Below are 20,191 nucleotides of genomic sequence, written 5' to 3'. Positions count from 1 at the left end.
TATTAGTATTAACACGGAAATATTAAGCTATTTTTGAATGAAAGAATGAATGAAAGTTTGAGTTATTTTTGTTAAGGTTGCCTAATAAAAATTAGATACTCTACTTAAAATTCATTTCTTAAATTTATTAAAGAAAATTTATTTAAAGAAAAATTATAATAATCTGTGAATTTTCACGAGTGTTACACTAGTAATTTCACATTTCCGTCATTATCTTAAGATAAATAATTGCTCATCTATCAGTCATCCGTTTCACCCATCATCTACTAAAATCGTGTTTTCTCAATCTTTTAAGATCGGGTGGGTCGGGTTTTGATGGGATGCGGATACAATTGACATCCTTATTTCTAACGAATACTCGTATATAAGCAGCAGCTATAGAATTGACTAGGCAGTTAATCAGTCAATTTCATTTTGAATTGGGGTTTTAGGGTTTTGTCATTGCATACTCTCTCTCTCTCCACCGGTAAACACTAAGAAAGATGACTGCTCAAACCCAGGAAGAGCTTCTCGCTGCTCACCTTGAACAGCAGAAAATCGATGTAATCTATTTCACTCTTTTCGCGTTTTAGTTTCGTTATTCTTCTAATCTCATTTCGCTTTCATTTACAGTTTATTTTTTTGTTGGATTTCATATACTCCGTAATATTTATGTTGGGTTTTGATCTTGTATACTTGTACCCTTTGGTCAGATGTTATACGGACTGTTCATTTTTTCATTTCTAATTTTGGTTTATTTATGTGTTTTATTTGATGCATCTTTGTAGTTTGTCATAATTATTGGTATGTGGATGATTGAAAAACAGTTACTTACTTTAGATTTTAGTTAGTAGTTAATTACTGCTAAAACATGTTGAAGTTAATGAGAAATAGATTTCATTATCTATGTATTAAGAGATGTGTACTATGCTTTCCGAAGAATATTAGGTGAGACAATTTTCATTTTCATTAATGTTCTTCGAAAGTTTAGAGGATGATGTAGTTTACTTATATGAATAGTGAAGGAAGTGTTATGATCAGTTAAGCATCGTCGAAGCGATTGTGTAAGTTTGCTATGTAAGATCCATTTTTTTTTGAAGTATCAGTGTTTATATTTGTCTAATTTCGTAAGGTTTTGAATCGTTGCAGCCAAAATTTATATAGTCATTGGTTAACTTTGGTCTAGCAGAGCTATGTTGGCATTAGTGACATCTTTGAGATGATGATTAGTTTTGAAACCGCTGTGTATCTCTAGCCAAAACAGCCTAGCGCACCCGGTGCTCCCCAGTCCCCATGTATATGAGGTGTAGCTAATGTTGCGCACTACTATATAATTTGTTTCGTTTCTTCGATTTTTTTATTGTACTATCCCCCTACCCCATTTTCCCTAGATTTCACCTCTTTAGTTCTGGACATTCTTTGAAATTAGAAAATAGTATGTTGGAAACTACAAGTTTGCTCCCAAAAAGTGCACGCATTTTTTGCATGAGATGCTTGTCAGTTGTCACTACAACCCTCCTCACCTTAATGCTCCTCATTTCTAAAGAATGTGGTATCTAGAGATCTTAAACATCTTTATTTTTTGCGCTGAACTTAATACGCATGAAGGTAATTAGCTGGTAAATCAAAGTGCTTACAAAGTGTTTGAATTTTGGTTTCCTTCCTTAGTTTTGCAAGCATGAATGGTTATAAACTTACAACTTCAAGAACTTAAATATGAGAGTGATCTATAATTGGGTAAATTTGTCATCTACTTGCAGCATGATGAGCCAGTTGTTGAGGATGATGATGAAGATGATGACGAGGACGACGATGATGATGAGTTGGAAGGTATGTGGAGCCTAATTGTGTGAGGCCTATGTTCCAAATACTAGTACTGTGTACCAATGACTAGCTTCTTATGAAACTGGTCCTGAGGTTGTTTGCTCTGTGCTATGTTCAACACTAGATGTTACTTGTGTGTCGTGTGTGATACCTGGTATGGCACTTGTGGTCTTCATTTTAGAATATAAACAATTAAAGAGACTCTCGTCTAAATTAATATTGACGCCTGTTTAACTCCAATTATTCACCTCTTTGTACATACAATATTATTTGCTCAACTCACTGCTTTGCCACTTTAGCTGCAAGTTTTAGTGTACATTCACCTATATATTTGTGTTTTTTTACGCTATGGGTCACATATTCTGTTGTCCTCTACTTGCCATATGTCGAATTTAACTGGGTAACATAATTGGGTTTATACTTGATAGATCTTGTTATTGATTCAAATCATTATTTAGCCTGGGAAGGCCATTCTGTTTTAATTCTAGTTACATTCATAATGTTGTTTGTGGTTCACAGGGGCCCTTGATGTTGATGGGTCTGGTAGGTTGAAGCAAAGCCGGAGTGAAAAGAAGAGCCGAAAAGCCATGTTGAAGCTTGGTATGAAGCCCATCACTGGTGTCAGCCGGGTCACAGTGAAGAAGAGCAAGAATGTATGTTGTTTTATCTTTTCTAAAAACAAATGAGGAATATGTCAATTAAATCGGGAGCCTTTCATGCAATGTGATCAGGAGTGAGATCACTTGTCCCATATTTGTGTCCTATCTTGGGGCCCACTATCTTTATCTTGTGCGCATCATCCCGGAAACAATACAAATGGTGGTAGTTTGTATTAAACTGGTCAAGGGCAGATGCATGCTGTAGTATCCGGGCACCTGTCACACCATAAGATAATTTTTTTTGTTCATATTGCCCATTTAGAGTTTCATAACAATTACGGGGTAAAGCTTTGTATATTAGTATAACACTTCTCCCATCTCATTAATATTGTTCTCATTTAACTTTGGTAATCAAACAATGTCGAATTTGAGTCTTTGACTGATATTTCCTCAATATATATATGGTTGCTACACTGAAAAAAACTGAATATATGAAACTAGGTTGGTTGTCTGTTAAGTCGGGACTCATGACATGATGTTTTTAATGTTGTTACTTCACATGAAAGTCAAATTTGCCACTGACTATGTTACTTGGTTGTGCTTGGTGAATCAGATATTGTTTGTCATCTCAAAGCCCGATGTCTTCAAGAGCCCGGCATCAGACACTTACGTTATCTTTGGGGAGGCTAAGATTGAAGATCTGAGCTCACAACTTCAAACACAAGCAGCAGAGCAATTCAAGGCTCCGGACTTGAGCAACGTGATTTCCCAGCCTGAAACATCTGCAGTGGCTATTGATGACGAGGATGAGGACCCCACCGGAGTGGAACCCAAGGACATCGATCTGGTTATGACACAAGCAGGAGTGAGCAAGGGCAAGGCAATCAGAGCTCTCAAGGCTTCTAATGGTGATATCGTGACTGCTATTATGGACTTGACCAATTGATAAAGGATTTGACCAATGGTTGTTAATGAGTTAGTAGGTAGTGTTTTTCTGAAACATGAGTTTGAAAATTGAGAGTTGGTTACAGGCTGTTTGTTTCTTTTGAGTTGTATTCGGTGATGAAACAAAGAAGTTTGTTTGTTTGTTTGATTTCTGGTTCGTCATGTTCTGATTGATCCTAGGTGCAGCTTGCAGAACATCCCATCAATTTGTCCAAGTATTTTTTAATAGTTGCCCAGGGAGTTCCTTCTTCAAGCCATTTGTTTGATTTACCAGTAACGTCTTACTTTAGAACATCCCATTACATTTTATCCCTCCCCGCCATTGTCAAATCCTCTACCGTTTTTCATGCTTACTCCCAGGTTTACTTTAGGGATTAAAAAAATTGGGGATTAGTAATGAAGATGGTAATTAGCAACAACTGCAAATCTGACATGATTTACAAGTCGCAAGAAAACTAATGTAGATACGAGTTACAGTTGATCATGGAATATTGGAATGAACTTAACTTGATGATATAAAATGTGATTCAGGAATAAGATTAACGTTGTCGCAGCCTTGAGAAAACTCAAGCTCTTGTGTTTGCCGTTAAATCTTGTAATCCTTCTGTAGAATAAGGGTTTTAGTCTTTTAGATGAGCAAGACAACTTTAGAAAAGAAAAAGATACAATCGTAATAACCGTAATGTGTGATCGATTGCATGGTTATTACTTATTAGGGTTTTTTTTGTCAAACACCACCTTTAAAAAACTTTTTTTTTCCAAACGCTACCTTTAGAAAAAAAGTTTGTGAAACACAACCTTTAATAAAAAACTTTTTGTTAAACACGACACTTTGGTTAGAGCTTGAACACTTGCAATGGGGTGACTTTCAGTCAATGTTTGGGATAGCAAACGAGGTCGGTTTGAGGTGTTTTTAGGCTCGTTGGAAAGGTGGGAGTATAAGCTTTCTAGGCGTTATCAATACGGCGGTGATAGGTGGCCTTATGTGAAGTCTATTGTTGTGTAAAGTAAGGTTGGTCAAGGAGTGAATTGGAGGTAAACCCAATAAACCCCACATAAGGCCACCTATCACCATCGTATTGGTAACCCATGGAAAGCTTGTACTACCACCTTTCCAAAAAGTCTAAGAACACCGCAACTCGACCCTGTTTGCTACCTCAAATATCAACTTAAAGTCACCCTATTGCAAGTGGTTAAACTCTTGCCAAAATGTCGTGTTTTACAACAAAAAATTATTAAAGGTTGTGTTTTACGAACTTTTTTTAAAGGTGGGGTTTGGAAAAAAAAAAGTTTTTTAAAGGTTGTGTTTGACAAAAAAAAACCTACTTATTACCCATATATCAGTCTCATATTGGATAAAACCTTACAAAACTACACACGTTACTCCGTATATTTTTCTCGTTTCAGTTTATAGACACTATACATCAGATGTAGTACATCTGATTGTGTACTTTCTGAACTCTATTATAAATTTTTTGAGCTTTGCTTTAAATATTATGAGCTTTAATATAAAGTTTTTGAGCACGTACACTTTAAACATTAATCTAAAAATATACAATATTGCTCAAAAACTATACATATAAATTCAAGTATGCTTAGAAAAAATGCATGTATACTCAATACCTAAAAGGGGTATGAGGTAATACATCAGATGTGTAATCATTTTTCTCGTTTCTATGCATATACAATATTTATTTGATCAAATTTTTATTTACGTAATTTTCTAATATTAAATTATTGACTTTCAATCTCATACCATCTACGATTAAAATAAACACGTAAAAAAAATTAAATTCTAACGTATACTATACACAAAATAATGGCTCGCTTATAGCTGACCTCAAATAAACAACACCGAGACTAGGGTAACATGAAAAGAAACCGTCCCAAGTAAAAAGGCATGTAATTAATCTCATTTAAGACGGTATTATCTATCTTAAGTTTAAGACAGGTTGAATAACTTAAAACTTCTTGTGGTATACTCCCTTCATACCACACCAATGGTAACATTGAGAATCTTGGCACTATTTATGGTCGTATGGAATCTTCGATACTATTCTTAATCTATAAGACAAAATATAGGAAGATGATACACATACACATAGTGTACACAAACCAACGGTGGCTTGACACGTGGCAAACCGTGGTAAACTAGGTTAGATTAGTTTAGGGTTAGGTTAGTCATTTTACATATATAGTTAATTAGTTAACTACACTTAGTTAACATTATTTATGGTTATTTTTGTTATATTTGATTTAGTTTTCTAAATTTCCAATTTAGTTTTCAAAATTTAGTTTTCAAAATTTTCGTAAACATTATGTGGATTTATTCACCATTTTTTATGGTTGTATAATTTTTCGAAAAACCCCTAATTATTGGAACCCTAATTTTTATCCGAATAATCAATTCGTAATTGAATTCGATAGATAAAATTGATTAATATTCCATATACAATAATCAATCCCTAATTCAATTCGTGAATTTTTTGAACTTGAATGCGATTTGATGAACTCTAATTCGTCAATAGGTGCATAAATTTAGCCCTAATTCGAGTAATCAAATGATTATGAACCGTAATTAAATAGGTGAAATTGATCTAGTATGTAATTCGATATTTGTTATCATTAATGATTGATGAATCCTAATTCGTGCAATTTGGGGGAAAAAAAAGTGGAAAATAGAATACAAAAACCAAAAAATGTTGTTAATAAGAATCGAACACGAGATGCATTGTGCATTAGAAGGGTGTTTAACCATTTAAGCAAGGGCTATCAGCACATCTAATAATCAACTTAATTTTATTATATAGTGTTAAATAATCTTAATTCATAAAATAGTCAAACTTTCCTATTATATTGCCCTAAATTTCGCCTTTTATGGTTTCCTTTTATTGTTTTATTTTCATATTAGATTTTTTTGGTAACTAAATGATTTTAAGAATCTTTTATTTGATACAATTAAATTTATTTATTTAAATTGAGACTTAAATCATACGAGTATAATTTTTAATACCGTATTCTAAATCATATCTTTTTGTTGAGATTTTTTTGGTATAATTATTTTATTTTCTTGTATCTCAACGTTGAAGTGTTAACAGAAAAACAAACAGATATTTTTTTTTAAGAAAAAAACAAGCATTAGTCATTGAAGATGGATTTTGATCTTAATTTGCTTGGGGAAGATGATGAGCTTGATCTTAATGTGCCTTTGCCTTGGGAAGACGATCTTGACAATATCAGTTTAGAAGATGTTCATAATAACGTGGAAGATCAGTAGGACGGGGATGATCAAGAGGACGTTGTTAATAACGTGGAAGTTCAACTGGACGAGGATGATCAAGAGGAGGTTATTAGCTTTGACAACTTTAGCTTAGATGATTTGTTATATGATGACGGTGTTGATGGTGAACCTATCAATATTGGAGGTGACGACAACCATGAGGATGACGTCAACGATGAGGGTGACGACAACCATGAGGATGACGTCAATGACAACGATGATACTATCGTCGAAAATGAGGTAGATGACTTGCATGAACCTCCTGTTGTTGAAGGGGGGTATGTGCAGAAGGTCGCTAAGTTCCTAAAAAGCGGATACACCGACAATGTTGAACTTGACCCTCCGACACAAGGAATGCATTTTGTAAATGGTGATGAGCTTTGTGCATATTGTTACTAATATGCCTATAATCAAGGCTTTCAATTTTATATTAGGACTAGCAAACTATTGGATTACTATTCAGGAAAAGGGGTAAAGCGATATGGTGTGGGAAAGAGCGAGCCTCATTTCTACATGTATAAATGAGTCAGATTATGTTGCACAAGGGCGGCTAAACCAAGGAAAAAGAACATTGACATTTCCTCATTTAAGCCATGTGAATGTGTCGTAGAAGCCACTTTACTAGATGATCTCATGGTCATCAAGCATGGTAGATTGGACCACAATCATGATGATCTCAATCCTGCAAATAGTCGACATATGGTAGGATACAGGGTATGGGATGAATATTTTAAGAGACGAGCCTTGATGAATGATGAAGCCGGTATCCCAATTGCTAAAAACTTTAACACCTTGGCCAGAGAAGTTGGTGGTCACACGAATTAAACAGTCATTGAACGTGATTTGAGGAACATGCTCAATCAAGAACGACGACGCAGTAGTATTCAAGGTGATGCTAATGCTCTTGAAGAAAGATTTATTAAGTTGAAAGAAATCGATCCCGGTTTTTACTATCCAATCCAGACGAATTCAAAAGGGATGTTGGTTAATGTATTTTGGGCCGATGGACGTTGCAGGGCTATGGCAAAGGTATTTGGTGATGCGATTTCTTATGACGCTACGTTCCTTTGTAACAGGTAACATTATTATCTTAAATAATCAAATTTTAGTCATTCATGAGAACCCTATTGTGCTACGGTTTTTTCTTATTGAATTGGATTTTTTTTTTTAAAAAAAAAATCAAGTTCATTATGTATTTATCAATCATGTAAAATGGAATTAATTTAGTATGATTTGAGTCGAAGTATTATGGTTTAAATCGATCCTTGATTGCTGTTTTGGTAGGAGAACCGTATTTAGGTTAAAATACGATTTCAATTTACATTAAAATGCTTATACTTATGTTTAAATTGCAGGTACAAAATGTCGTTTACTCCGTTTGTTGGTGTAAATCATCACGGTAGTACTGTTGTGCTTGCATCCGTTTTGATTTCACACGAGGACGCCGCAAGCTTTACTTGGGTGTTTAGGAGATGGTTAGACTGTATGGGTAGACCTCCTTCAGTTATAATCACCGATCAGTGTAGGGGGATTGGTTTGGTTGTGAAGACCGTATTTCCTAATACGCCACATCGTTTGTGTCTTTGGCACATAATGCGAAATGGTTTTAAGAATTTGGGGAGCTTTGCTAGGTTCCGTGAAATTAAGGCTGACCTAAGGGATGTGGTTTAGGAGAGTAAGGACATCGATGATTTTGAGGCATCTTGGCAAACTTTTGTCAATAAATATGGGATACGACGGCATAGCTGGATCAAGGAGATGTATGAAAAAAGAGAGTCATGGGTTTCGTTGTATTGGAGGCACATGTTTTGCGCAGGTATGTCATCCACACAAAGAAGTGAGCAGACGAACAGATTCTTCAAGAATTATGTTAATCCGCAAACAACTTTGTTCGCATTCCTAGACAACTACGAAAATGCCCTACGAGTCAAGGTCGAGGAGGAAGAACGATTAAACTTTGCTTGCACCAATAAACCGTCTTTGTACGATAAGAGTGTAATCGTTGAGGAAGTCTTCCAAAGAGCTTATACTAATAAGATGTTCGCGAAGGTTAAAAAAGAGGTGTACGCCCTTATACACATTAATGCTTCTAGTGAAATGAATATCGGGCAATTCTCTTCTTTTGTTGTAACCGAGGAGGTGAAACATCCGTTTTGGGGCAAAACCCTAATGAGAGGCGATTAGCAGGCAATTAGCAGGCGACTTTGACTTCTCCTAGGGCATTGATTTTTCTTGCTTTCTTTACGTAATCATGGCTAGGAACTCAGCACAAAAGACTAAGAGCAAACAACGTTCCTCTATCAAACGCATACAGAACCAGAGGAAGAGTATTCCAAGCCAAAAGATTGCAAAGAAAACAGGACCAGAGGAAACTGATGTTTTACGTACAAAACCTATGCATGAAGTGCATACTGTCCCTGGCCTATCCTTTGATGATGAAGAGGATGAGGCTGAGCAAAGCAAATGGATAACAAAGCGTGGTAAGAAATCTGCTATTGTATCTGAGGAGGATGAACCTTCTCAAGATCTTTTACAATTTACTAGTGATGATGTTAAGGAGGAAATATACTACTGGAATCAGGCAGTCTATTGCTTTGTTTTGGGTGCCAATCCCCATTGGGAGATTCTTAATGGATATATACATAGAATTTGGCATAAGCATGCTATTGATAAGGTCTCTTTTCTCCCTAATGGAGTGTTCCTGGTGAGATTCAAAGATCTTAAGGACAAAGAGGCAGTTCTGAATGCTGGTTACCATATGTTTGACAATAAACCTCTTATAGTCAAACCGTGGGGGGTGGATATAGACCCGATGAAAGAGGATGTCAAATTGGTTCCTGCCTGGGTTAGATTGCATGATTTGCCCCTCAAATTCTGGGGTAAATGCCTGCCTACCATTGCAGGACTGGTTGGACGTCATATCAAATCTGACCAAGCTACCATAGATAAAACCAGGCTAGGCTTTGCCAGGACCCTAGTTGAACTGAAAGTGGGAATGAAGTTTCCAAATGCAGTCAAGTTCCTGGATGAAAATAGCAAGCTCATAACAATAAAAGTGGAGTATGAATGGAAACCCTCTGTTTGCACCAAATGCAAGGGCCTGAGGCATGAAGCTACCAACTATAGGAAAGGGGCACCACAACAAATGAGAATTTCTAAACCTGTAAAGGTGTGGCAGCCAGTCCAACCAAAGATTGTGGAGACAAAGACTATAGCTACTAAGGTGAGTGCTACTGAGGGAGTAACTAGCCCTATAGTGACACCAGTGAAGGTAGCTCAGAGTCCTCCTGTGTAGCAAGTCACTGATGAGGAAACAATTCAGACAGTTGTGGTATCACCACAAGGTACATATGCAGCAACAATAAATGGATCAGGAGTGCAGTCACAACCTCCTGATAGTGGAAAAATTGGTAACCCTTCTCAATCTGTTTCAAATGCATAATATTGGATTCTGGAATGTGCGAGGGTTAAATAGTGTAAATAAGCAGAAAATTGTTAAATGGTTTATACATAATAAGGAAGCTGGCTTATTTGGGCTTCTAGAAACAAAAATAAATGGTGATAATGTTAGTAAAATTTCAAATAATATGTTGGATGGGTGGTGTGTGACTACCAATTGTAGGCTACACAAAGGTGGTAGGGTTTGGCTGTTATGGCAACCAAGTTTATTTGATGTGATGGTTCTCCAATATGATGCTCAGTTCATACATGCCAAAGTTACTGCAGGATGTACACAGCAGCAATTCTTTCTTACCATGGTCTATGCCTTTAATGAAGGGAGTGAGAGAGTTGACCTGTGGAATAAGCTTAAGAGTATAGCTCAGCAGTGTTCAGGACCTTGGGCAATGGCAGGGGATTTTAACACTGTAACTTCTCCAAATGAAAGGTTGGGAGGTAATACCAGGCAAGAGGACATGGATGACTTCAATCAGTGTATAGCTACTTGTGGAGTGACTGATATTCATGCCACAGGAGCCTTTTACACTTGGAATAACAAGCAGGATCCTTTGCATAGAAAGTACAGTAGACTTGACAGGTTTATGGTTAATCAAGCTTGGATGGATATTTTCTCTGATATGATGGCTCATTTTCACCATGAGGGTCTGCTAGATCACAATCCGTGCACTGTGAGTGATATTAAGCTTGGTGGCAGGAAAAATGCTAGCTTCAAATATTTCAACATGTGGAGCTTAACACCATCTTTTACCAGCATAGTCAGTAATGATTGGGGCAAATCATACAATGGCACTAAAATGTTTTGTATTGTAAAGAAACTGAAGAGTCTTAAAGGGGCTTTGAAAGCACTGAATAGAGAGTCCTACTCAGATATTGAAAATAAAGCAAGTATGGCAATACAGAATCTGGAGAGCATTCAGCAGCAATTGATACATGATCCCACCAGTTCTGATTTATTGTCCCAGGAGATGGAGCTTCTTGCTAGTGTTAGAGACCTGACTAAGGCAAGGGATAGCTTCCTAAGTAAAAAAGCCAAGACTCAGTGGTTAGAGGATGGGGACAGTAATACTGCCTATTTTCATGGAGCAATAAAGAAATGATGTATCAGGAACAAGGTCATCTAAATAAAAGATCAAAATGGGGTATTGTGTAAAGACAGCCAAAGTATCCAACAAGCCTTTCTAGCATACTACCAATCTCTTCTTGGGAGTAGGAAGACCACCACAGCTGTCAGAAGTAATGTTTTGGGAAAAGGGAATCACTGCACTGAGGAACATGCTGCTACTCTGTCTAAGCAGGTGACTAATGAGGAAATAAAACAAGTTGTGTTCTCAATTCCTAATGATAAGGCTCCAGGGCCTGATGGATACACAAGCAAGTTTTTCAAAGACTCATGGGATATAGTTGGCCCAAATATTTGTGCTGCAGTAGCTGATTTCTTTATGACAGGCCAATTACTTACCCAACTAAATGCTACCAACATTACTTTGATTCCTAAATGTGAGAGACCTACCTCTGTGAAGCACTTTAGACCAATTGCCTGCTGTAATATGCTTTATAAGATCATCTCTAAGCTGCTTTGTAATAGGCTATCTTTGGTTTTGCCTGATCTCATTCATGATAATCAAGGAGCCTTTATAAAGGGCAGGTCCATTATTGAGAATGTCCTCATCTGTCAAGATATTGTCCAACAGTACTCAAGGAAGGGTGTCTCTCCTAGATGTGTCTTCAAGATTGACCTTCAAAAGGCTTATGACACTGTTGAATGGGAGTTTGTTGAACAAATGTTCCATGGCCTCAACTTCCCTACTCATTTTACTCAACTGGTTATGGTGTGTGTCAAGTCTACTGCATTTACTTTATCACTAAATGGAAGCAATTTTGGCTATTTTAAGGGGCAACGAGGTCTTAGACAAGGAGACCCCATATCTCCTCTGATCTTTACCATGTGCATGGAGTATTTGACAAGATTGATCAAATTTGCAACTGAGAAATGGCCATTCCAGTACCATCCTTTTATGCAAATCCCTCAAATTGACACATTTGATGTTTGCAGATGACCTGCTCTTATTCTGCAAAGGAAATGCTCACTCTGTCATGCTTCTCATGAGAGCATTCTCCTCTTTTTTAGAAGCAACTGGTCTTAATATGAATAATACCAAGTTAGAAATTTTTTTTAATGGAATGGATGAGGTTCTGCAGGAGGATATCAAGAGAGTCACTGGCTTCTGTGAGGGCCAGATGCCTTTTAGATACTTGGGAGTACCCATTCAAGCTGGAAGACTGACAAAGAAGGAATGTAATAGTCTGACAGAGAAAATGGTAGGGAAAATTTGAAGTCTTGGAGCCAAAAAATTATCATATGCTGGCAGGCTTACTCTCATAAACTCAGTGCTAAATACACTCTACAGTACTGGGCTTCTATGTTTATCATCCCAAAGAGTGTCATCAAAAGAATTGAAGCAATCTGTAGGAACTACCTCTGGGATGGTAGTTCTGAATATCATAGAGTGCCCTTAGTTGCTTGGGACAAGGTTACTCTGCCAAAACCTGAAGGTGGTCTGGGGATAAAGAAAGCTGAGCTATGGAATGTTGCCACAATTGGTAAATTGGTGAATTGGGTCTATTCAAAAGCAGATAGGCTATGGATTAGATGGATAAATCAGGTTTACATAAAACAACAGCAATGGCATAACTATAAGCCTCCTGCAACTGCCCCTTGGTCCTGGAAAAATGTGTGTAAAGTAAAAGAGTTGCTGAAAGATGGATATGCTGATGATAGCTGGACTGCTCAAGCTCATGGGTATTCAATTAGAGGAGGATATGACTGGCTGGTCATGCCTCATCCTATACTGGACTGGACTAAACTGGTCTGGAATAGCTGGAACACTCCTAAGCATTCAATGATAACCTGGATTACTCTCCATGGAGAACTGAACATCAAAGATAAATTGTTTAGAATTGGTTGCAAAGAATGATAATCACCGTTGTTTCTTTGTGACAAAGATGCCTGAAACTCACGAACACCTCTTTATCTACTGTCCTTACAGCAGCAGGATCAGAGGTAAGCTGGAACTTTGGCTTGGCAGACCTATACCTGATGTCAATGACATGGTAGCAGGTAATACAGGGTCAATTCAATGGAAGATAATGGCAGTGGTGATGAATGCTTACTGCTATAATGTCTGGCTGCAGAGAAATAATGCAAGGATAAATAACATCATCACCAGGCCTGAAATTGTTGCCAAACGAATTGAAGAGGAAGCCATGAGACGTATCAAATTCAAAGCTGGTCCAAACATGGATCAAGTTAGCCTAGCTATGCTTAGGAATATTGGCTTGCAGTAGGATATTTATTTTGGTAGCTTGTTGGGAGCCTATCTGTCTAATATCCTTGTAAATGATACGATTTATGTTTTGATATATAATACAATGACTCACATTTCACCAAAAAAAAAAAACATCCGTTTTGGGCTCCACGGGTTAAGAACTATAATGTCACAATCAACACGGGTACAAGTGAGTATAATTGTAGTTTTCAACGTTTTGAATTCCGAGGAATTTTATGTAGGCATATTATCCGTGCTATGTTGCTGAAGAAAGTGCAGTTAATTCCTGATAAGTACATTTTGACTCGGTTTCGAAAGGATTTGGTTAGAGGTTATGAGCATCTTCAGGTTGGCTACCACACACCCGGAGAGTCGGAACGCCTTAAGCGTTCACTTGGGGTGACATTGAGGAACGACTACATATTCAGGCTAGCATTACAATCCGATGATGCTTTCGCCATATATGATAGAGATACATTGAAGATGGTGAAAGAAATGGAAGCAACGGTTGGCATTCAAATCCTCAACGACATGGGTGCAGGTTGCGAAGTTAATCGGTTGTGGGGGAAAAGGAGACTACAACGAAAGGAAGACAATCAACGTTACATGGTCATAAATGCGACTCCACGTAAAGAAGGCGGCTTGCAAGACCTCGTTGATAAGAGAGGAACGGGTAGAGCTCCTAGGCCTAGACAAATTACAGTTAGGAGGGCTTTAAACGTCGACGAGGCAGGTCCTTCACAACCTACGCCGAGAAGGAGGAGGGCTTTAAACGTCGACGAGGCAGGTCCTTCACAACCTACGCCGAGAAGGAGGACGGCTTTAAACGTCGACGAGGCAGGTCCGTCACAACCTACGCCGAGAAGGAGGAGGGTTACTAGAAGCATAGCTCGTAACACGCAGTAGATGAATCTTTACTTAAGTTTTGAGACGATTTTATTTCAATTGTTTTTTGTCAATTTTATTGAATTGAATTGGTTTTTTCGAATTGTAGACAATTTTAATTTAGTCCTATTTTCAATTTATTCGAATTGATCAATTTTATGTTAGTTTAGTCGAATTAAGTTAGTTTATTAATCAGTTTTGTCGAAATGTTCTAAAGTTTCTCCAATTTGTCTATGAGTAAGTCTAATTGCATAATAGTTAGTCCGATTTTTTAGTCCATCATAGTTCAATGAAACTTGTAAACTTAATGAGTATTAGTCCAATTGAAATCGTATCCTTATAAACATTAGTCGATATTGGCGAATTGAAAAGTTAATTGAACACATTTACTTAGTGAAACGTAAACATATGCATACTGATTTATAGTCGATATTGTCGAATTGAAAAGTTTGTGCTACAATTTAGTGAAACGTAAACATATGAATTCTGGTTGAATTGAGATCACAAAACAATACGACTTAAATTTATGGGCATAATCCCGCTTCTTGTAACCGGGAAAAAAAATTAAAAACAATATTGTACGCCTTCCAAGTTATCACAATCCGATTAGCTTACCATTGGAATATCATCCGATTACAGGTGATCCCAAAACCATACGACTTACAACCGACATAATTATACAATCCATTTACATACTACAACCATCAGACTTGACTAGACGATTACAACCGACATATTTTACAATAGGAGAGGTAAATCAAACATCGAAATAGTACGCTAATAACCCGATCACATATTTCACAATATGATTAACTAGTTAATATACATTAATATATAAGATGACCCATTAGAAAATCAAGACGACAAATTAAGGGCAATATTTAGCCCCTTCACCGTATTTTTCCTCGGCTTTTTTCTGCTCCGCTTCAACGCTTTTCCTGCTCTGAGCCCATCCATATGCCCACAACTTACAAGTACGGGTCATATGTATTCTCTGCCACGAACCACTCTTAGGAAATATGTACATGGACATGAGGTCCATGCATGCGGCAACCTTAAAGGCGGATGAACTTTCATCCGTACCTTCAATGATTGGTGCTTCGGTCATATCTCTAATAACACCGGGTATTGGATAAACTCTTCTAGGCGGTCGTTGCATCCATCGCCAATCGGGGTTACGTTCATCTTCCAAAGAGTTTTTTTTTCAAAGAAAGAGGGGAAGTTGAAGTGGTAGAAGATAGAGATTATGGATAAAGATTAATAATTGATGAAGGGTAGGTTGGGTTTAATGAATGAGAGGTTACATTCATTTATAGGCAATAATGACTGTGTATGATTTTCTAGTGACTTCTAATGGCGTGTTAGTAAACGGGTTAAAATTAAAAACGGGTTAAAACCGTGTTTGAATAGGGTTATTTTAATGAGTTTGTATCAAAGTTAATCAAATTAAACGAGTCCAATTCTGTCAAACTTAGTAAAATTAAACGAGTAGAATTGGTAAAACTTAATCGAAATTTGTCAAACGTCGTCCTTAATATAAACGAGTTTTATGTTAGTTTTAGTCCTTAATATAAACTAGTTTTACGTTAATAACCTTATACGAATTTTATGTTAATTTCAGTCATTAATTTGATCGAGTTACGCGAATCAATTAGTCTTGTTGAAGACGGGTCGGAGCAAGTGACGGATAATGTCACTCACAAAACGGATAGGGGGGACAAGGTGGGGGCACCCCCATGTGCTTCCCTCTCTCCTCTATTTGGGTCATTTGTGAGGGAAAATGGTATCCGTCACTCCAAAGTGACGAATACGTGCCGTCACAAATGAGATTTTATGTACGCGAATTGGTAAAACCTGTTTTTCGAGTTAATTGAATTGGCAAATTGGTAAATCTTAGACTATTTTGCATGCAAAATGACTTTATCCAACTCCTTACTCAACCTTTTGACATTTGACAATACCAAAAAATTCATGATGACTTACCATTGATTAAGGAAATCATGATTACTTTCATTGTGTTACGGTTTTTATTATTTTCGTAAACTCGAATCACATTACGAATGAACCAATTACGCAATAAACTAAATTAAACGAATTTGATTTATTATACAACTATGGTCATAAAAGCGATTATGAGACGGAAATTATCAAGCCGACTACCATGATCGAAAATTTCAACTATTTACGGTGATAAAAGCGATTATAAGACGGAAATTAAAGAAGTGATTTACATGACAATATTGCATGTTTAGCGAAATTTAGACCAAATTAGCATGAAAAACCATCAGATTAAAAGCGATTTACATGACATTACAATATTTACACATCATCTAACACAACACAATACGATAGATTATACAAACCCTAGTCTAATCTAATAGTACCATCCGATTAGTACCATCCGATAGATTACAAGCGATTAAACCCGCATAGACCCTCTATGCGGGTTTAAAAACATCCGATTACATTACATTACAAGCGACTAAACCCGCATAGACCCTCTATACGGGTTTAAAAACATCCGATTAAACAACCCCTAAAACTTCGTCAACCCTGTTGCATGAACCATCTTCACCAACAGAATACTTAGCCTAACAATATACGGCCATGCTAACAAAAAAAAAATTCCAGTTACATCGTCTGATCGATATTCATGGACAATACTTACCACCACCTTCTTCTGCCTTCTTATCCACCGTCTTCTTGCATTCCGCCCAACCATACGCCCATGCCTTGCAACAACGAGTCATTGCAATTTTCTGCCACGATCCACACCTAGGTATAATGTAGAAAGACATAATGTCATTGCATGCAGCCACAAAAAACGCGGATGAAGTTTCGTCGGTACCTTCAATTTCAGGCGGTTTTTCTATTTTTTGTTATTGCATGCGGGATTGGGTACTCATTTTTGGGTTGAGCAAATATCGACCAATCAAGCCCACCGTCTTCAATTTGAGACATATTTTAATTGTGATTGATAATTTAGGGTTAGAGATGATGAGTTTTATTTTTTTGTTAATTAAATTGGCGGTTTTAGGGTTGAAGAGGAAGAAGGGAAGAAGAAGATGAATGGGAGGAAGATGAATGGGAGGGTCGGCAGTTTCCTGTTTTATAAGGATTTTTTTTCCTTTTTTAAAAAAAAATTACAATTTTAAACAACTTGGTTTTAGGTAGATATTTTAGGTTTTCCTTTTTTGAAGTATAAATACAAGATTTTGGTTTTATTTTTTATATTATAATATATAATAACTAGTCTAATATTTATGTAATATGTCGATATTAAGCTATTTACGTAAAATGTCGATAGTAAGCTATATCCGGAAGAAGTTAGTTCCTAATTTACGTAAAATGTCGATAGTAAGCTATAATCGGAACTAGTTAGTACATAATTACATAAAATGTCGATAGTAAGCTATAATCGGAACAAGTTAGTTCCTAATTTACGTAAAGTGTCGATAGTAAGCTATAATCGGAACTAGTTAGTACATAATTACATAAAATGTCGATAGTAAACTATAATCGGAACAAGTTAGTTCCTAATTTACGTAAAATGTCGATAGTGAGCTATAATCGGAACTAGTTAGTACATAATTACATAAAATGTCGATAGTAAGCTATAATCTGAACAAGTTAGTTCCTAATTTACGTAAAATGTCGATAGTAAGCTATAATCGGAACTAGTTAGTACATAATTACATAAAATGTCGATAGTAAGCTATAATCGGAACAAGTTAGTTCCTAATTTACGTAAAATGTCGATAGTGAGCTATAATCGGAACTAGTTAGTACATAATTACATAAAATGTCGATAGTAAGCTATAATCGGAACAAGTTAGTTCCTAATTTACGTAAAATGTCGATAGTGAGCTATAATCGGAACTAGTTAGTACATAATTACATAAAATGTCGATAGTAAGCTATAATCGGAACAAGTTAGTTCCTAATTTACGTAAAATGTCGATAGTAAGCTATAATCGGAACTAATTATTAAGTAATTCTATACAATCAAACTTAGAAACCCTAAACCCTATATTGTAAACCCTAAACCCTATATTGTAAACCTAAACCCTATATTCTAAACCCTAAACCCTATAGTCTATACCCTAAACCCTATATTCTATACCCAAACAAGTATATTCAGTTTTGCGCCAATTGTGTGAAATTCAATATTTTTCCCAAACTTAATTTAAATTATTCAATTTTGCACCAATGGTTTTAAATTTGGTCAATCAATTTCGCGCCAATGGTTTTAAAGTTGGTAAATTTTAAAAAAAAAATACATAAACGTGTCTATGCAGAAACGAACACGGGTTGGCCTATGTTATGCGCGTTACTATTAGAAACCAGTTGAGCAATGGATATCAGCACGATTACTAATCAATTAAATTGCAATATATACTAAATCGAATTTAAGTTTAGTTAATTAGTAACATATATTTTCCGTCTTCAATTTGATTCATGCAATATTCTATCTTCGAATCATTACTCTTAAATTTACATTTCAAATTTTATTCATAATCAACTACGATATTTCATATCTTTTCCGTTTTTAATTTTATTGTATCTTGCTATAATATATTCATTTTAAGATTTTACAAATTATACCTAAATTTAGGGCATAAAATTAGGAAACTTTACTTAAGTTTCAGAAATCATATTATTTTGGGAGATCATATTTTAATTTATTAATTCCATTTATTTCCATTCACATTATACTCAAATGCACACAATAAATCTCTTCTAATGCAACGCGGGTTCGAATCCTACAAAACACGATTTCTTTTACCATGTGTATCCGTTTAGGGCTTCTTATGCATCGTGGGTTCGAATCCTACAAAAACCACATTTTTTTCCACCATGTCCATCAGTTTAGGGTTTACCATTTCAACTTAGTTTACGACTTATTTCAAGTAGTATAATTGCTTTTGAACCATAATTCGTTTAATTCGATTCGATGTTCACACATATTCTTAATTCAAACAAATAATTAAAAGGATATTGATTAAATGACTATCAAATTTATTTCAATTAAAAATTCTGTAGCATAAACTGAATGAAATTCAAGATTACAAAACTGAACTTGCAAAACGTGTGAGATGACAAAAATTAATAACCAAAAACTATAAAGAAACTAAAACTGGAGGCTTCTAATAGCGTGTGGCGGCATTCGATATCGATCCCTAGACCTCCATCCAAAATAGATAGGAGGAGGAGGTGTAGGTTGATCTCCATTATTTCCAAACTCATCCCGAACCACTATTGCAGCGTCCGCAACGGGCATGGGTAGATACTCCAAGTCACCTACTTGACGCCATTTAAGATGATCATCGGGTAGAATTGGAGCATTTTTCGCGTTAAACTCCTCTTCATATAGGTATTCGATATTTTGGCAAGGGATACCATAAAGAGCTTTTTCAAATTGCTTTTGTGGAACAATTTCCATCATTGCTTGAATGAACCGTCTTGTTTCCAAAACATCTTGTGCGCGACCTTTCTTCTCATTTGCAAGTCGATGCTTCAACACACGATTTTGTAGCATAAGTTTTGCAATTTTTTCATCTCGCTTATCCATTTGTAATTTAGGGTTAGTTTGATAAGGTTTTAGAATTTTTGTGTATTATGGATGAGTTGTGTGCCAGTTAAAATGAGCAAAGGGATCAACTTAAATACAATCCAAACTCAAAATTCCCTCCATTTTTCCCTCCATTTTTTCCCTCCTAAATCTCCCTCCAAAAATACCCACAAATCATACCCACGTTTAAGAAAAAACAAATCTTTAAGAATAAATTTACAATCCATTAAAAATATAAAATATAAGATTACACAATATAATAAGATTATTTCAGAATAAAGTTAAATAACTAAATGGTATAGAAAATATTCCTTAAATAATT

At 36.1% G+C, this 20,191-nt stretch overlaps 3 protein-coding genes across 3 annotated transcripts; all 3 read left to right on the top strand.

Moving 5' to 3' along the window:
- The first annotated feature begins 355 nt into the window (after nt 1-355).
- On the top strand, nt 356-3,495 carry LOC141647901 (nascent polypeptide-associated complex subunit alpha-like protein 1). Its single transcript, XM_074456268.1, has 4 exons — nt 356-542; nt 1,740-1,809; nt 2,323-2,456; nt 3,016-3,495. The coding sequence occupies exons 1-4, from the start codon at nt 483-485 to the stop codon at nt 3,346-3,348; spliced, it is 597 nt and encodes a 198-aa protein (XP_074312369.1). The 5' UTR covers nt 356-482; the 3' UTR covers nt 3,349-3,495.
- A 3,984-nt stretch (nt 3,496-7,479) lies between these two features.
- On the top strand, nt 7,480-8,811 carry LOC141649566 (protein FAR1-RELATED SEQUENCE 5-like). The gene is made up of 4 exons (XM_074458251.1): nt 7,480-7,703; nt 7,983-8,178; nt 8,299-8,443; nt 8,531-8,811. The coding sequence occupies exons 1-4, from the start codon at nt 7,480-7,482 to the stop codon at nt 8,809-8,811; spliced, it is 846 nt and encodes a 281-aa protein (XP_074314352.1).
- Nucleotides 8,812-9,992: 1,181 nt separating this feature from the next.
- Nucleotides 9,993-11,183, top strand: LOC141649565 (uncharacterized). The gene has a single exon (XM_074458250.1). The coding sequence runs from the start codon at nt 9,993-9,995 to the stop codon at nt 11,181-11,183; it is 1,191 nt and encodes a 396-aa protein (XP_074314351.1).
- The last annotated feature ends 9,008 nt before the right edge of the window (nt 11,184-20,191 follow it).

The sequence above is a fragment of the Silene latifolia genome, chromosome 3 (genome assembly GCF_048544455.1).
Source record: "Silene latifolia isolate original U9 population chromosome 3, ASM4854445v1, whole genome shotgun sequence".
NCBI lineage: Eukaryota > Viridiplantae > Streptophyta > Magnoliopsida > Caryophyllales > Caryophyllaceae > Silene > Silene latifolia.
The sequence above is the reverse complement of the archived record's forward strand: the minus strand, read 5'-3'. Positions and strand labels throughout refer to the sequence as shown.

Coding starts and splice junctions, on each gene's coding strand:
- LOC141649565 (XM_074458250.1), top strand. CDS start 9,993: ATGGATCAGGAGTGCAGTCACAACCTCCTGATAGTGGAAAAATTGGTA.
- LOC141647901 (XM_074456268.1), top strand. CDS start 483: ATGACTGCTCAAACCCAGGAAGAGCTTCTCGCTGCTCACCTTGAACAG. Junction 1,810..2,322: donor CGATGATGATGAGTTGGAAG/GTATGTGGAGCC, acceptor TGTGGTTCACAG/GGGCCCTTGATGTTGATGGG. Junction 2,457..3,015: donor CAGTGAAGAAGAGCAAGAAT/GTATGTTGTTTT, acceptor TTGGTGAATCAG/ATATTGTTTGTCATCTCAAA.
- LOC141649566 (XM_074458251.1), top strand. CDS start 7,480: ATGCTCAATCAAGAACGACGACGCAGTAGTATTCAAGGTGATGCTAAT. Junction 7,704..7,982: donor GCTACGTTCCTTTGTAACAG/GTAACATTATTA, acceptor TTTAAATTGCAG/GTACAAAATGTCGTTTACTC. Junction 8,179..8,298: donor TTGGTTTGGTTGTGAAGACC/GTATTTCCTAAT, acceptor GATGTGGTTTAG/GAGAGTAAGGACATCGATGA.